The 13,923-nt window shown below is 35.9% G+C and overlaps 1 protein-coding gene across 1 annotated transcript in view; it reads left to right on the top strand.

Annotated features, from left to right (window-relative positions):
- Window positions 1-13,923, top strand: part of LOC144434278 (glycine receptor subunit alpha-2-like) — a 51,627-nt gene that overhangs the window by 5,391 nt on the left and 32,313 nt on the right. The window contains exons 4-6 of the mRNA XM_078122732.1: window positions 3,720-3,778; window positions 7,904-7,992; window positions 10,563-10,630. Coding sequence (XP_077978858.1) covers window positions 3,720-3,778; window positions 7,904-7,992; window positions 10,563-10,630 — 216 coding nt within the window. The remainder of the gene's footprint in view (window positions 1-3,719; window positions 3,779-7,903; window positions 7,993-10,562; window positions 10,631-13,923) is intronic.

The raw sequence follows: 13,923 nt of genomic DNA, 5'->3' as shown, positions 1-13,923 counted from the left end.
ATTTACCCTCGAGCAATCACTGTGGCAAGACGAAAGCATGAAAAATGAGAAATAGTTGGTACTAAATATCAATCTTAAGGATGACTTCATCTTAACTCAGTGGGCGAAAACATCCGGCATCAAGCATGGAAGAAACTTTCACCTCAATAATTACTTGTAAAAAAACCCTTGTCGTCTAAAGAACCATACTTTAAAGAAACTCAAGACGACTAATAATCGTGTTAAAGGAAATCGTGACATCGGATTAATGCGAACGAAACTGTTGGCATCTAGATGCACTGCGAATTTCACAATACCATTCAACTTTTCTGTTTGATACAACCACGCAGAAACCAACAAGAAACTGCATATGCTGCAATTTAAGATTGAATGAGTACAGTTTCTTGCTACATTTTGTCTGGGTGCAATGAACTTCACATGCCACCATACAGACATCGAATGAACACCGTAAAGGGCATTTTACGCACCATCCATCGTGTGCTTGATACTAAGGAAAACGTTGACGCCTGAATGTCTGCATGAAGCTGTAATACATTTATATAGTTTATTTGATTTAGCCTAAATGTAGCAAAAATGCGATCTTTCTATTGAAGTGTGGCATGTGCAATTTGTTGTTGGTTTTTGCGTGGTTGTATCAAACAGAAAAGCTGAATGGTGTTGTGAAATTCACTGTAGCAGCTACAAGAGAAACTTTTTTTCAACTTTTGCTGTCTTGTAGATGTATAAAATTCAAACGAAACTGACACAGGGGTCTATGATATAACTTATAAGATCAACGGTCACGATTGCTTCCATTGATATAATTTTAAAAACATCTAACAGTTACATTCAATAGCATTAAATTATAAACCGTCCACTTACTAATGCGTTTACGTATACTTTGATCGAAAGAGACCAGTACATAATAAGAGTATTGATCAGATTGATGGTACAAGGTTTGCTTTTTTTCATTAGTATTATATGTATTTCGAACCTATAGGGGGATAAAAATGGATTGGTTCCCAGACAAAGGTTAAGACTGGCCTAACCCTGTCAGCTATTCACATAATTTTCAGGTCTGTCTTGTAAACCACCAAAGCTCTGCACGACTCTGACTAAAGAAAATTAAGGAATTGGGACCGAAACATCGGAAAGAGTATGCACACTAATATTGTGAAACAAGATATTTGTATTTATCCGCGTATTACCTCCCCGCTACCTTATAGTATTTATCATAATTATAGAAAGCTGGGTTTCACTAAATGATAAACAGCGGCCTTGTCGAGAGACAACACTATATATTCCGTTCTTCTTGACTTAGCAGCTAGCTATCAATTACTCGCGTTTTTATTCAATAGTTGTAATGTCTGCCAAAAGGTTACAGTTATTGTTACAGTGACTTAAAATATATTGTACACTGACTACAGTGACTGTTAAAGTACATTGTACACTGACTACAGTGATTGTTAAAATATATTGTACAATGACTACAGCGACTGTTAAAATATATTGTACACTGACTACAGTGACTGTTAAATATATTGTACACTGACTACAGCGACTGTTAAAATATATTGTACACTGACTACAGCGACTGTTAAATATATTGTACACTGACTACAGTGACTGTTAAAATATATTGTACACTGACTACTGCGACTGTTAAATATATTGTATACCGACTACAGTGACTGTTAAAATATATTGTACACTGACTACAGCGACTGTTAAAATATATTGTACACTGACTACAGCGACTGTTAAATATATTGTACACTGACTACAGCGACTGTTAAATATATTGTACACTGACTACAGAGACTGTTAAATATATTGTACACTGACTACAGCGACTGTTAAATATATTGTACACTGACTACAGCGACTGTTAAATATATTGTACACTGACTACAGCGACTGTTAAATATAGTGTACACTGACTACAGCGACTGTTAAATATATTGTACACTGACTACAGCGACTGTTAAATATATTGTACACTGACTACAGCGACTGTTAAATATATTGTACACTGACTACAGCGACTGTTAAATATATTGTACACTGACTACAGCGACTGTTAAAATATATTGTACACTGACTACAGCGACTGTTAAATATATTGTACACTGACTACAGTGACTGTTAAAATATATTGTACACTGACTACTGCGACTGTTAAATATATTGTATACCGACTACAGTGACTGTTAAAATATATTGTACACTGACTACAGCGACTGTTAAAATATATTGTACACTGACTACAGCGACTGTTAAATATATTGTACACTGACTACAGCGACTGTTAAATATATTGTACACTGACTACAGCGACTGTTAAATATATTGTACACTGACTACAGCGACTGTTAAATATATTGTACACTGACTACAGCGACTGTTAAATATATTGTACACTGACTACAGCGACTGTTAAATATATTGTACACTGACTACAGCGACTGTTAAAATATATTGTACACTGACTACAGCGACTGTTAAAATATATTGTACACTGACTACAGCGACTGTTAAAATATATTGTACACTGACTACAGCGACTGTTAAAATATATTGTACACTGACTACAACGACTGTTAAAATATATTGTACACTGACTACAGCGACTGTTAAAATACATTGTACAATGACTACAGTGACTGTTTTAAAATATATTGGACACTGACTACAGTGACTGTTAAAATATATTGTACACTGACTACAGTGACTGTTAAATTATATTGTACACTGACTACAGTGACTGTTAAAATATATTGTACACTGACTACAGTGACTGTTAAAGGATATTGTATACTCACTGCAGTGACCGTGTTCATATATTTTGTACACGGATTGCAGTGCAGTGACTTAATTTCAATATATTGTACACTGATCGCAGTGACTGTGTTTAATTACAATGTACACCGGCCGTATAGTCTATACACGGCATGCAGTGACTGTCTTCGGATACTTTATATGCGAACTACAGTGACTGTATCTTGCATAGTGACTGCACTGGTCGTATCTTCTATACTGACCGTACTGACTGTGTTTAAATATCTTGCACACTTAATTGACCGTTTAAATATCTTGTGCAATGCAGAGGCTGTGTTTAAGATGTACACAAAAGCAATCACACATTGAAGCCTGATACAAGTTTATAAGGGTGTGTACGATACCGTCACATTATGACGTGAACATATGTGGGGATACTCATTAAAACAGTGCTATAAAATCCCACCCGTAAAATGTGATCAATTTTTATAGTATATAAAATGGACAGTCTGTAATGACATGAAGCGGTTATGGTTATTCGTTTTCTAAACAGTTTACTTAAGGTACATGTATATATAATCGTATATGATTATGCATGGTGTGAATTACTGACGACGACAGAGCCCTCAGTAGGCGATCAGGCGGCCTGGCATCATCATAACTCAATGTTTCAGTGTATATCAACAGACAGTAGGTGGACACACACATATACTGCGCTGGTAGTCTAATGCTGCGAAGGCAATCATGGGATTTTGGACAATCCGCCAGATTATGAACACCTTTTTTATCGTCACTGCAATGTGCATTTCCGGAAGTTATTCATACGGGTACGTTGTCTTTCTTGTATACCCCTGATGCATACTAGTATCTTAGCACAACGCTTTACGTAAAATGAAAGTTCTGTAGTCCATTGCCGTATTGCCGCTGATCTAAGTTTCATGTTCTGTTTCATTGCTTTACAGACACAGTATGAGAAACGAAAGGTACTTATATACAATTTTGATGGAAGTCAAGGCAGAAGGTACTCAGAGCGGACTCCGAAACGAGAATTTTAGTAAATATCCAAATTACCTAGAACGAGTTACGCGTTCATTCGTTATTTCCTATTGTAAAGTATCCAGACTTCATGGATTGGTTCAGTCACACTAGAATACCACCAAATACAGTAATGAATTGTATATAGATGGCAAAAACGCCCTTGTAATTTCTAGCTATCAAAATTACCCTATATCGAAATAGAATAATCGTTTATTGAATATAGAGAATTATTCTCTTGTTTTTGTTCTACACACAAGGGTATATACGATCCATATTTTCAATTTCCTACGCATTCGTAAAAAATGAATACCCGTGATAAAAATGACGCCTACACGATATACGTATTGAATTGTACACCTTTGTAACAACCGATACTGATAAGGTGTCTGCTGTTATTACCCCGTCGTTTCATATCAAATGTAAAACATTCACAACAACAACACATTTCATCATTGCCATGTAGCTGTATTATTAGACCTCAAATTTAATATGACAGCATAATATCTCGTTTCGGATGTCGCTGATACTACCTTACATCTATTTATTATATCTTATATTCAATAACTTCTATATAGTATTTCACATTATTCAACTTTCCGCTCTAATAACTTCTTTTTCATGGTACACATTTTGATTCTGCAGTTACTTCTGAAAAAAAATATGCACTTGCTTGCCAAAGTCTTTTTCTTTTTCATTACTTTCGTTCTTTGCGATGCTTACTTGGATTTCCTGGGTTTGTATGTAGTAAGTTTTTGTCATTAATTATTACAAGCACGTGTATATCAAACTGTGAGCTTTGATTTTGACAGTGAGGTGGTTGTTGGGTCAAATACAAGATTAGTAAATGTGGTTTAGCTATCAGCTTTGGGCCCATTTATAGACAAACTGTCAGATATGAACGACGAGTTGATGTTAAAAAAACTATTTCAATATCACAGCCACTCGAGGATTTGCATAATGATTACAGAAATTCCGAAACAATCGTTATATGATTTCAGTGTGTCCCTCTGGGGAATACTTGTATCGTTATGGGAAGGCTAACTACAGTCACGCATGTCTGTCTAAAAGCTGTTAATGTCAAAATTCTTATGTTAAATTAATGGGCGATGTTGAGGCAATTGTTGACTTAAAAGGTTCAGCACGCAATATTGAATAAAACAATACAGGAATAATTATTAGCCATTCCTAGAAGATTTAAGTATTGTGAATATAAACTACAATGATTTACATGTATGACAATAGTCAGAATGGCTTGTTTTGTTTTCTATTGGTATCACCTATAGACCTGTATCAAATCTCTCATCGCTTGAAGTAATCAAAGGGTAATAATTGTTAGATCTTATCGTCTACAAGCTTGTTGAGTTGGAGTAATATAATGGCGTGGGCGTGTACGCTAATGGTACACTATGATCAGTATGGCTTTTTAAAAAAAATGGGTTAGCCTGTAAGAAACAAAGACGATGCGCATAGCCTATAAAGGTATATGGGAATTTGAACTACAAGGCAACGTAGGCCAGGGTCATATTGTTTAAGTAGTATTTGCAATTACCATAAACTTATCAATCATATGCTCATTCCAGAAATGTCAAGACAGCAACATGATTTCATAAGATGGTTACTTTGAGAGAAAGTGGAAATCTACTTTGCAAATTAGAACCGTGACATCATATAACACCATAGACCTTGGGTCCCTTCCAAGATCTATACTAAAACTTTATTTGATATTTGTATTCGTGCTCAGTTACTGGTAGTTTGGCGTATTGTAAAGTTCAAACGTGCCGATATTACCTTCACATGCCCACAATACAATGTAATATACTGTGTTTTATAGCAGATTGCTTCGCTTTATGTCGCAGACATGGCCTAAAGTATGTAATCAAGTGTTTGAGATTGATAGATATACACTAAGCGCTGTCCGTTTTCAATGCAACGACGACATTGATTAAATGTGACGGCAACGCTGATTGAAGTTAGATGTTAGGAGTTTAGACATTGTACGTGACATGGAAATCCTGTAAGCCTCACCAAAGTTATGTTCGAGACAAAGCCACAATTTTGCTCCATCCACGGGTAGGGTTGATCTTTATTTAGGTAATCACAAATCGAATGTCACAATTGGTCGCTTAGAGCTTAGCTTAGCCATGTTATCACCATTAAACCTATTTGCAGAAGGAATCAAATAAAGTAATAAAACGTGACATTGGGAAGACAGCGTAAGTATCATCGCATTTATAGATTATCTTATTAATCAGAGTAGTGTGGCTGCTATCAGCTCATCATCACCATCATCATCATCCCCATCATCATCATCATCATCATCATCGACATGCATGCTTTCGGAAACACTCGAGTTTTTTTCTTATTTCTACTCACCTGCACAGAGCAGTGATAATGTACATTTTGTACATTTCACTTGCCACGCGTCGTTTCAATCTGTGATAATTACCTAGATAGTTTATCAAAACATCGATGGAACTATATTTTAGATGAAGAAACATACAACGTAAAGTCAGACAGTAAAAGATGGCATAATGCCAAATAATCTTGAAATACTGCAGTGTGTGGTTTCGGTAAACGCAAAGTTTCTTGAAAATTAAGAGGATGGATTGATGGATGAATGGATGGATGGGATGGTGGTTAGCTAGGTAAGTAAGTAGGTTTGCCATGTTGGTAAGTTTATACTCAGGTGCAATCAACAAAGCTGTTATTGCAAAAAAGCTGTTTTTACTCAATTTTTCAGTGAGTGGGTAATTTTATTTCGATCGGTAGCGGGAGGGCCTGGGGGAGTAAACAAGGAATAATTGTGGCTGGGAAATCTTGATTTCGATACAGTGAAAGGGGAAAACATGGAATTGGGGGGGGGGGGCGCACATTGTGTGTACGTCAAAATGATTGTTGATATATAGTGAATATCACAAATGTTTTCCTGGTGTGAGTGGGTAAATATCGTCCACAATATTGGGTGGGCAGTAAGCTGGCGGGCAAGTGTGAAACCCAGTGGGAGGAAGGGAGGGTTGATATCCTTCACCACCAGTAGGAGGGCACATAAGACCAACTAAACACCCTCCTCACATTTATTTGGGGGGGGACGGGATCGATATCTATTAAAAGCATAATTTTTGGTCTGAAACAACATATAATTATAATGAAAACCACAAATCTGCCCATTGGCTGCACCTGCACTGCACGAAGTTTCTTTCTTCTCTCCCGGTATTCTATCTGACACTACATTGGTATTACTTACTAAGTACTGCGTTTGGATTAAGAGTTGCATTGGTGACATTACCACGTGACATTACCAAGTGACATTACCACTTAAAAGATAAAGTATATACAGATTTCTTATCTCGTTGTTTTTACTATTAAAAATTACCCTAGGAAGGATTTAACTAGTTTAGATAAAGTATATACAGATTTCTTATCTCGTTGTTTTTACTATTAAAAATTACCCTAGGAAGGATTTATCTAAGTTATATATTTTTCACAGAGTGTGATTTCTTATTTTCAAAAAAAAAAATTCAGGGTCGTCGTCAGATATAGGAACCACTTATAAGTCAGATTGATCACTAAGTGTGACCTACACATCGTAAAATTAGCCGAACTATTACATTTTAAATTACAGGCTTTCATCTGAGTAATTTTCCTTCACATGTATACTTGTCCCTCGAGTGGTTAGTGGAAAGATAATAGAATACAGTACTTAAATTACCCTTCTTGCTTAGTTCAAATATGTTTGATCGAAGGCTTTTTCCCCTGACTCCCAGAACTTATTAAACAGGTGTATTAAATCAATTGAAATTAGTAAACAAAGTGTCTATAGTTAAAATCAAAAGCCTGTATTTCTTAACTTTCATTCAAGCTTTGATTGCACATTCGTTCTTTTTCTTAAATATTGGCGTATCGCAAGTCAACATTAGGAGAATCATTCTAACTTTCATTCATACTTTGATTGCACATTCATTCTTTCTCTTAAACATTAGCATATCGCAAGTCAATATCAGGAGAAAGTTTGAGTTCTGGAGTCGAGTACTTCATTTTCCATTTCGTTGCTATATAAATCAACAATTGTGTCTTCAGATAACTAATATTATACATATTTCTTCCTCAGCTTACAGAGTGAGATTGAAAAGGCTCACAGTGAATTCCTTGAAAATCTATTAGAACACTACGACAATCGAATTAGACCTCATTTCAATGGTAAGTAAACAGTCATTGCAATATTTTTACCTCACAAATCGACTTTTCTTATACAACATATCAACTTTCACTTTGGTTATTGAGTCTTGAGATTGCCAAACTACGTGATAGTAATTTTTAGGAATTCTTGCCAATAATCTCAATACACGTAAATGGTCATTTTCCGAATTCTTTCCCATGATCTCAAAATAAAATGTATGGAATTTGAAACTGACCGACAACTTTGTGTATAATGGCCATGTAGGTTTATTGATTCAAATATTTAGATTTGAATCAGAGGTATTCAAATAGCCTAAATGGAATGTAGACGACATCGGTCAAGTTACTGTACCAGATGTCCTAGTAGTCTTTCACTGCCGTATACGTATATACAGACGTCACCGATGAATATCTAACATCATGTATCGTACTGTATTTCATTTTAAGGTTCGTGTAAATTAACCATATCTCAAGTTGATTAAACGTAATTTGGTTGTATCAAACACAACTGTGATAAAAGTCATTTTTGATTATTTGTGCTATGGCATAAATCCCAACTGAGCTGTTTTGGTGTGTTTTATTTGACTCATGGGATAACATGTAGGTACTGGTGTAAATTACTTGCACGACTGCAATCTTTAGGGGTGTCATTGTCCTACATACAGCCAACTCTGTTACAAATTTCATCATGTGAATGCCCCTAGATCACATCTAGACCTTTATGTAAGTGACATGTATATTACAGTTTTATCCAATGGGTATGCAGCAAGTAGCACCTTGTGTATGATCAATGTCTTGCGAAATTCGTGTATCAGTCATTACGCCATATCTGGCATGATGTCTCCCATCATAAACAGCCATTCCATGAGTCATAACACTCTTTGCATCTATTTCACAAGTGGTAAACTGTGCTTATATTCGGCTATACTCTACTTAAGTGTACATATTGCTTCTGTCATGTTAGTCTCAGCACGTTTCACAGTGACAAAACAGCATGTACATATCTAAAGACATGCTGAAAGTAAAGTTTAAGTTCCTCACATTTCAGTTGCTCCACTCTGGACTAGTAATTACAAAACTCGTATATACTTCAAAAGTTGGCTATAATCACCGAAGCATAAAACAAAGTATTAGAGTTAGATTTGCCATATCGATTACCACTTATAATTAATAGGTTACCTTTCCCTACCTTGCAAAAAAACAACAACACACATTTCAACCTTTTGCTAAATTGACCCAATTAAGGATATAATTGTCTACTGTATATTGAATTGGAGTAGTAGCGTGACATTGTGTATGATGGAGTATATCTAGATATCTGACTGGCAATGAAGAATGGTCATTAATAATAAACATCTTATAATATTAATAACACTGGCGTCGCTTTACTTCCTAGATTAAATATATTAAGTATATGGAAACGATCACGATGTGCTACTTAATAAATAAATAAATAAATCATTAGTTTTAACTGCCTAAATATGGACTCAACTATTAAGCTGTAAATTGCTACAAAATGACTGACTTATACATGTGGAAACGAACATACGACGTATGGCCATTTAAATGTTAGAATGAAGGATAAAAAATAGACAGACAGACAGACAGACAGACAGACAGACAGACAGACAGACAGACAGACAGATAACACATATTCTCATCTGTCTGTCTGCCCGCCCGTCCGTCCGTCCGTCCGTCCGCCAGTCTGTCTGTCTGTCTGTCTGTCTGTCTGTCTAGCCATCTAAGAATGTCATCTCTGTAAAATGAAGTTCATTTATCAAGATATAGTGAATATGCCACTTTAGATATTTAGACATACCGACTAGGTGTACATGTTGTTATAATAAATGTTGAATATAGGAGGAATCCAACATGTTCACCTGTTGACCCTGAATGAACTACGCTATGTAGCTTGCATCTTTAAGCTTTACAAGCCGAGTATACATGCACGATATGATTATTTAAACCTTTAATGGACAACTCTATCGTAATATCGTTTATTAAATTTTAATCCCTTGGACGCGACTGGCATACAAATCCCACTCTAAGCACGTAACTGGAATTTCAAAAATTATTATGTGCACATGTAAAGATATATATCCAGGTGTTTATTCGATATTTTGTTACACCATGCTATTGAATGCCCTGACGTTAGACATAAAAGTACATTCTGTTGTCATGAATGTGAGATATTTCCACGTGTTATTTGGATATTGTGATCGATAAACATACACCTTGCCCCTTAATGCCCTGACGTTAGACATAAAAGTATTTTCTGTTGCCATAAAATGTGAGATATTTCCACGTGTTATTTGGATATTGTGATCTTTAAACATACACCTTGCCCTTAAATGCCCTACTATGAGGCAATGGAATGGTAGAAGTATGATTTTAAATGAAAAGCAATACGATCTGAACAGATGGTTTTTGTAAACACATTACTATTTATAGCGCTAGCATTATAGATCTTTATCATGCTTTTTTCATTGTTAACCTGGAAGTTAGTGCTTCGTGTCATGAAGCTCAGTGATGCAGACTCAGATGTTTGTTCTATCTAAATGATTATATCTTCTTCTCTGTGTTATTGTTAGGTCCTCCCGTAAATGTCACATGTGATATGTTCATTGGGACCATTGATAGTGTCAAAGAAACAACAATGGTAAGTATCTGATTCAACGCACAATTTCAAAAGACAACACCTTAAACAACTATAAACGAATGTCTACTTTTAAAATTTAACACATTGTCAATGTGTACGAGGTATATACTACTAACCAGCAAGACTATACAGTTACGGCAGCACGATGTTTTATTACATCGAATTACACACAAAAAAATACACAAACTGATAATGCGCACGCTCATGAAATGTTACATTTTATCTCACTGTGAACACAAATAAACAGTTTTGTGTTTGAATCTTTCTTGTTTCATCCGACAGTGATGTTTATTTGTGTTCACAGTGAGATTAAATGTATCATTTTATATGCTTGCAAGCTATCCGTCTCTGTATTTTGTTCTATGTTATACCAACAACAAAACGTTGTGTGAGATGTACAACTGCTGACACCAGACTGTAGACAAACAGAACCTGTTACAAGCAGGGAAAGTAAACAACGGAATTGGATTAGTAACACTTGGCACAGCATGTTGGAACACAGCACAGACTTGTATTACACACCATGGTTTGCTAAGGACAGTTTTATGGCCTCTTTATATGTACATGAAATGCCTGGGGAACTGGACATTTGTTTGTGAGTCTGAACCATTATATAAAGTGGCCATAAAACTGTTCTTATCAAATGATGGAATGTAATGCAAGTCTCTGTACTTCTAACATGCTGTGCCAAGTGTTATTTTCAATGGTTTACTTTCCCTGTTTGTAACATGTTCCGTTCGTCCGTGGTCTGATGTCGGCAGTTGTAAAAGATATCGTGCCGTCTATAGTCACTCTGGTTTGGTAGTAAACAAACCATTAAACTGTAGGAATACATTGTGATCATTAACTCAAACGTGGTCGGATACATCATAACGGTGACGACAGCAACCCCGTCCACCACCACCAGTGTACTTGAAAATAACAAAAATAGTTTAATCACAAAAACATGCAAGCCCCCGTTATTGTTGTCAACATCAACCGAGAAAAAGTAAGGAAAAGAATAGGCTTGGAAATGGCAAAAACAATATGCCGTCATTTCCCTTAATTTTAGCATACATAAAGTGACAAGCGGCAGTTGATGTTTACCTTTGTAAAACTAATTTCTGAATTAAAACTTCAATCACGACATTCAGAGATACCATGACACAAACATTTGCTACAGTGTAATCAACTAAAATCTCCTCGTACATGAATTGAGAGTCTTGTCTTTGTCATACTTGCTTTATGTCTTGAAAGAACTGAAATACAGACCTAGGCCTGTTTGTACACTCGCAATGAAATTTAAGACGTGCGCCAAGCCAGGTATACACTATTACGATGCACTTTATACTGATTAACGAAAAGCTGAAATTCCACACTGAGCTACTAAACTATTGACAAATGAAACCACACTCCCCTTTCCTTTCACTAATTGTCATCTTCCTCTCTTATACTGTTATCACGATGAGCTCTCCTGAGTGTATCCAATTTAACTGTCGCAACATAAAATGTGGTTTTGTTAGATTATGGAAGGATTTATGCATTTACAACGCCCCTCGTCCGTACTTAGAAAAAAAATGTTTGCAAACGAGAAAAATGTACAGGCATCAGTCTTTTGATAAAGTAGCAACCTGTTTCTTGGCTCCATATTGTCTGCAGATTTTGACATGGGTTAAACTAAATAGTTTGACTATAAAACAGAAGACTATTTGATTCAATATTTATTGGATGTAAAACAGAGTGATAAATAGAGAGAGAGAGAGAGAGAGAGAGAGAGAGAGAGAGAGAGAGAGAGAGAGAGAGAGAGAGAGAGAGAGAGAGAGAGAGAGAGAGAGAGAGAGAGAGAGGGGGAGGCAGGCACTGAGACAGGCAGTTATGTAGGTAGCTAATTAGGCAGGTAGCTAGGTACGTGGGAAACAGTTTTCTTGTTCTTGATCTATAAAAAAAATAATGGAGAGCGCATTAAATTTATTAAAGTTGAACGGTCTCCTTCAAGTTTATCAATGATTCACATGGGACCTTACTTACTAAACATCAACGTGCAATGCACGGCAGCTGACTGCACTAGACCTTGGGTCGCTAATATCGTTTAATGGTGTACAAAGGCGATTTGATCACACACCTCAGATTACATCTTTTCAATTTCAATTATATTGAGCCGGTGCAGCTTTTATATTACTTAGTTCATTAATATGGCGGTGTAAACGATTGGATCACTTACATTAGTTGCGTATACAAACATTTCTACCAAGACCGATCACACACAGACAAATAATATCACGTTTTATTCAAATAGAGCTAGGCAGGCCAAATCACAGGTATATCTATCTAGGTCGATCACATGGACAGAAGACTGATTTTATGTTGTTTTTGTTATAAAATATTTATCTACCAAGTCCATCGTTCAGAGAAAGGAGTCACACCTGTTTTATTAAACCATATCTACCAAGGTCAGTCGCTTACAGGAAGACGTGAGAGGAAAAGAAGTCAGTTATTAGTGTCGGTTTACTGTTACAAATTAAAAAACGATTTAAATCATGTGTACAAAACCTGATAAGGTAAACGCAGCTTGTTATTACGTGCTAATCGATAATGAAGAGTAATCATGGCATAAGATTTAAATGAAATCTAACCTCTTTGTGTTTAGTAATACGTAATGTGAATAAATACAGTTTATTTCTCATATAAAATATAGACAAGTACAACATGCAAGGTAATTTTTAACATTGCCACATAATGAAGTATATATCAGGTAACTGTTTATACTGTCACAGTCACACACACACACACACACACACACACACACACACACACACACACACACACACACACACACGAGTTTTCGAAAGAGCTATTTACAAATTGATGTTAAATTTCGACAGTTGTAGCTATGTAATTTCAGTAATTGACTCTACCTTGAACTTCGACAGTTAGACACGAATGCCAACTTCAGACCTCCACCTCAGAGTCATATTTGTGACTTTTGTGAGAGTGAACTAAGCACTCGACGAGTGGGTTAAATACAAAACTCCAGGGTACATAACTCCCGTCCGAACAAAATAAATAACCGATATGAACATGTGGAATAAAAACAAATATACCAAACATAAAATTATGCAGTTTTTTTCAAATATTTATCCAAAAAAATCTCGGGAGAGTTTTAAGGTCAGACCACAGTCCCTCTATGACTTCCTGTTAGAAATAACTGAGCCGGTCTGACTTTTATTCGTCTCTGTAAATCTTGTTGTCCCTTCAAAAATGTGTAAGAATTCCCTCCCGCTGTTCAATACAAACTACCGTGTGTGTATATATAT

The sequence above is a fragment of the Glandiceps talaboti genome, chromosome 4, assembly GCF_964340395.1.
Source record: "Glandiceps talaboti chromosome 4, keGlaTala1.1, whole genome shotgun sequence".
NCBI classification, from domain to species: Eukaryota; Metazoa; Hemichordata; class Enteropneusta; family Spengelidae; genus Glandiceps; species Glandiceps talaboti.
The sequence above is the reverse complement of the archived record's forward strand: the minus strand, read 5'-3'. Positions and strand labels throughout refer to the sequence as shown.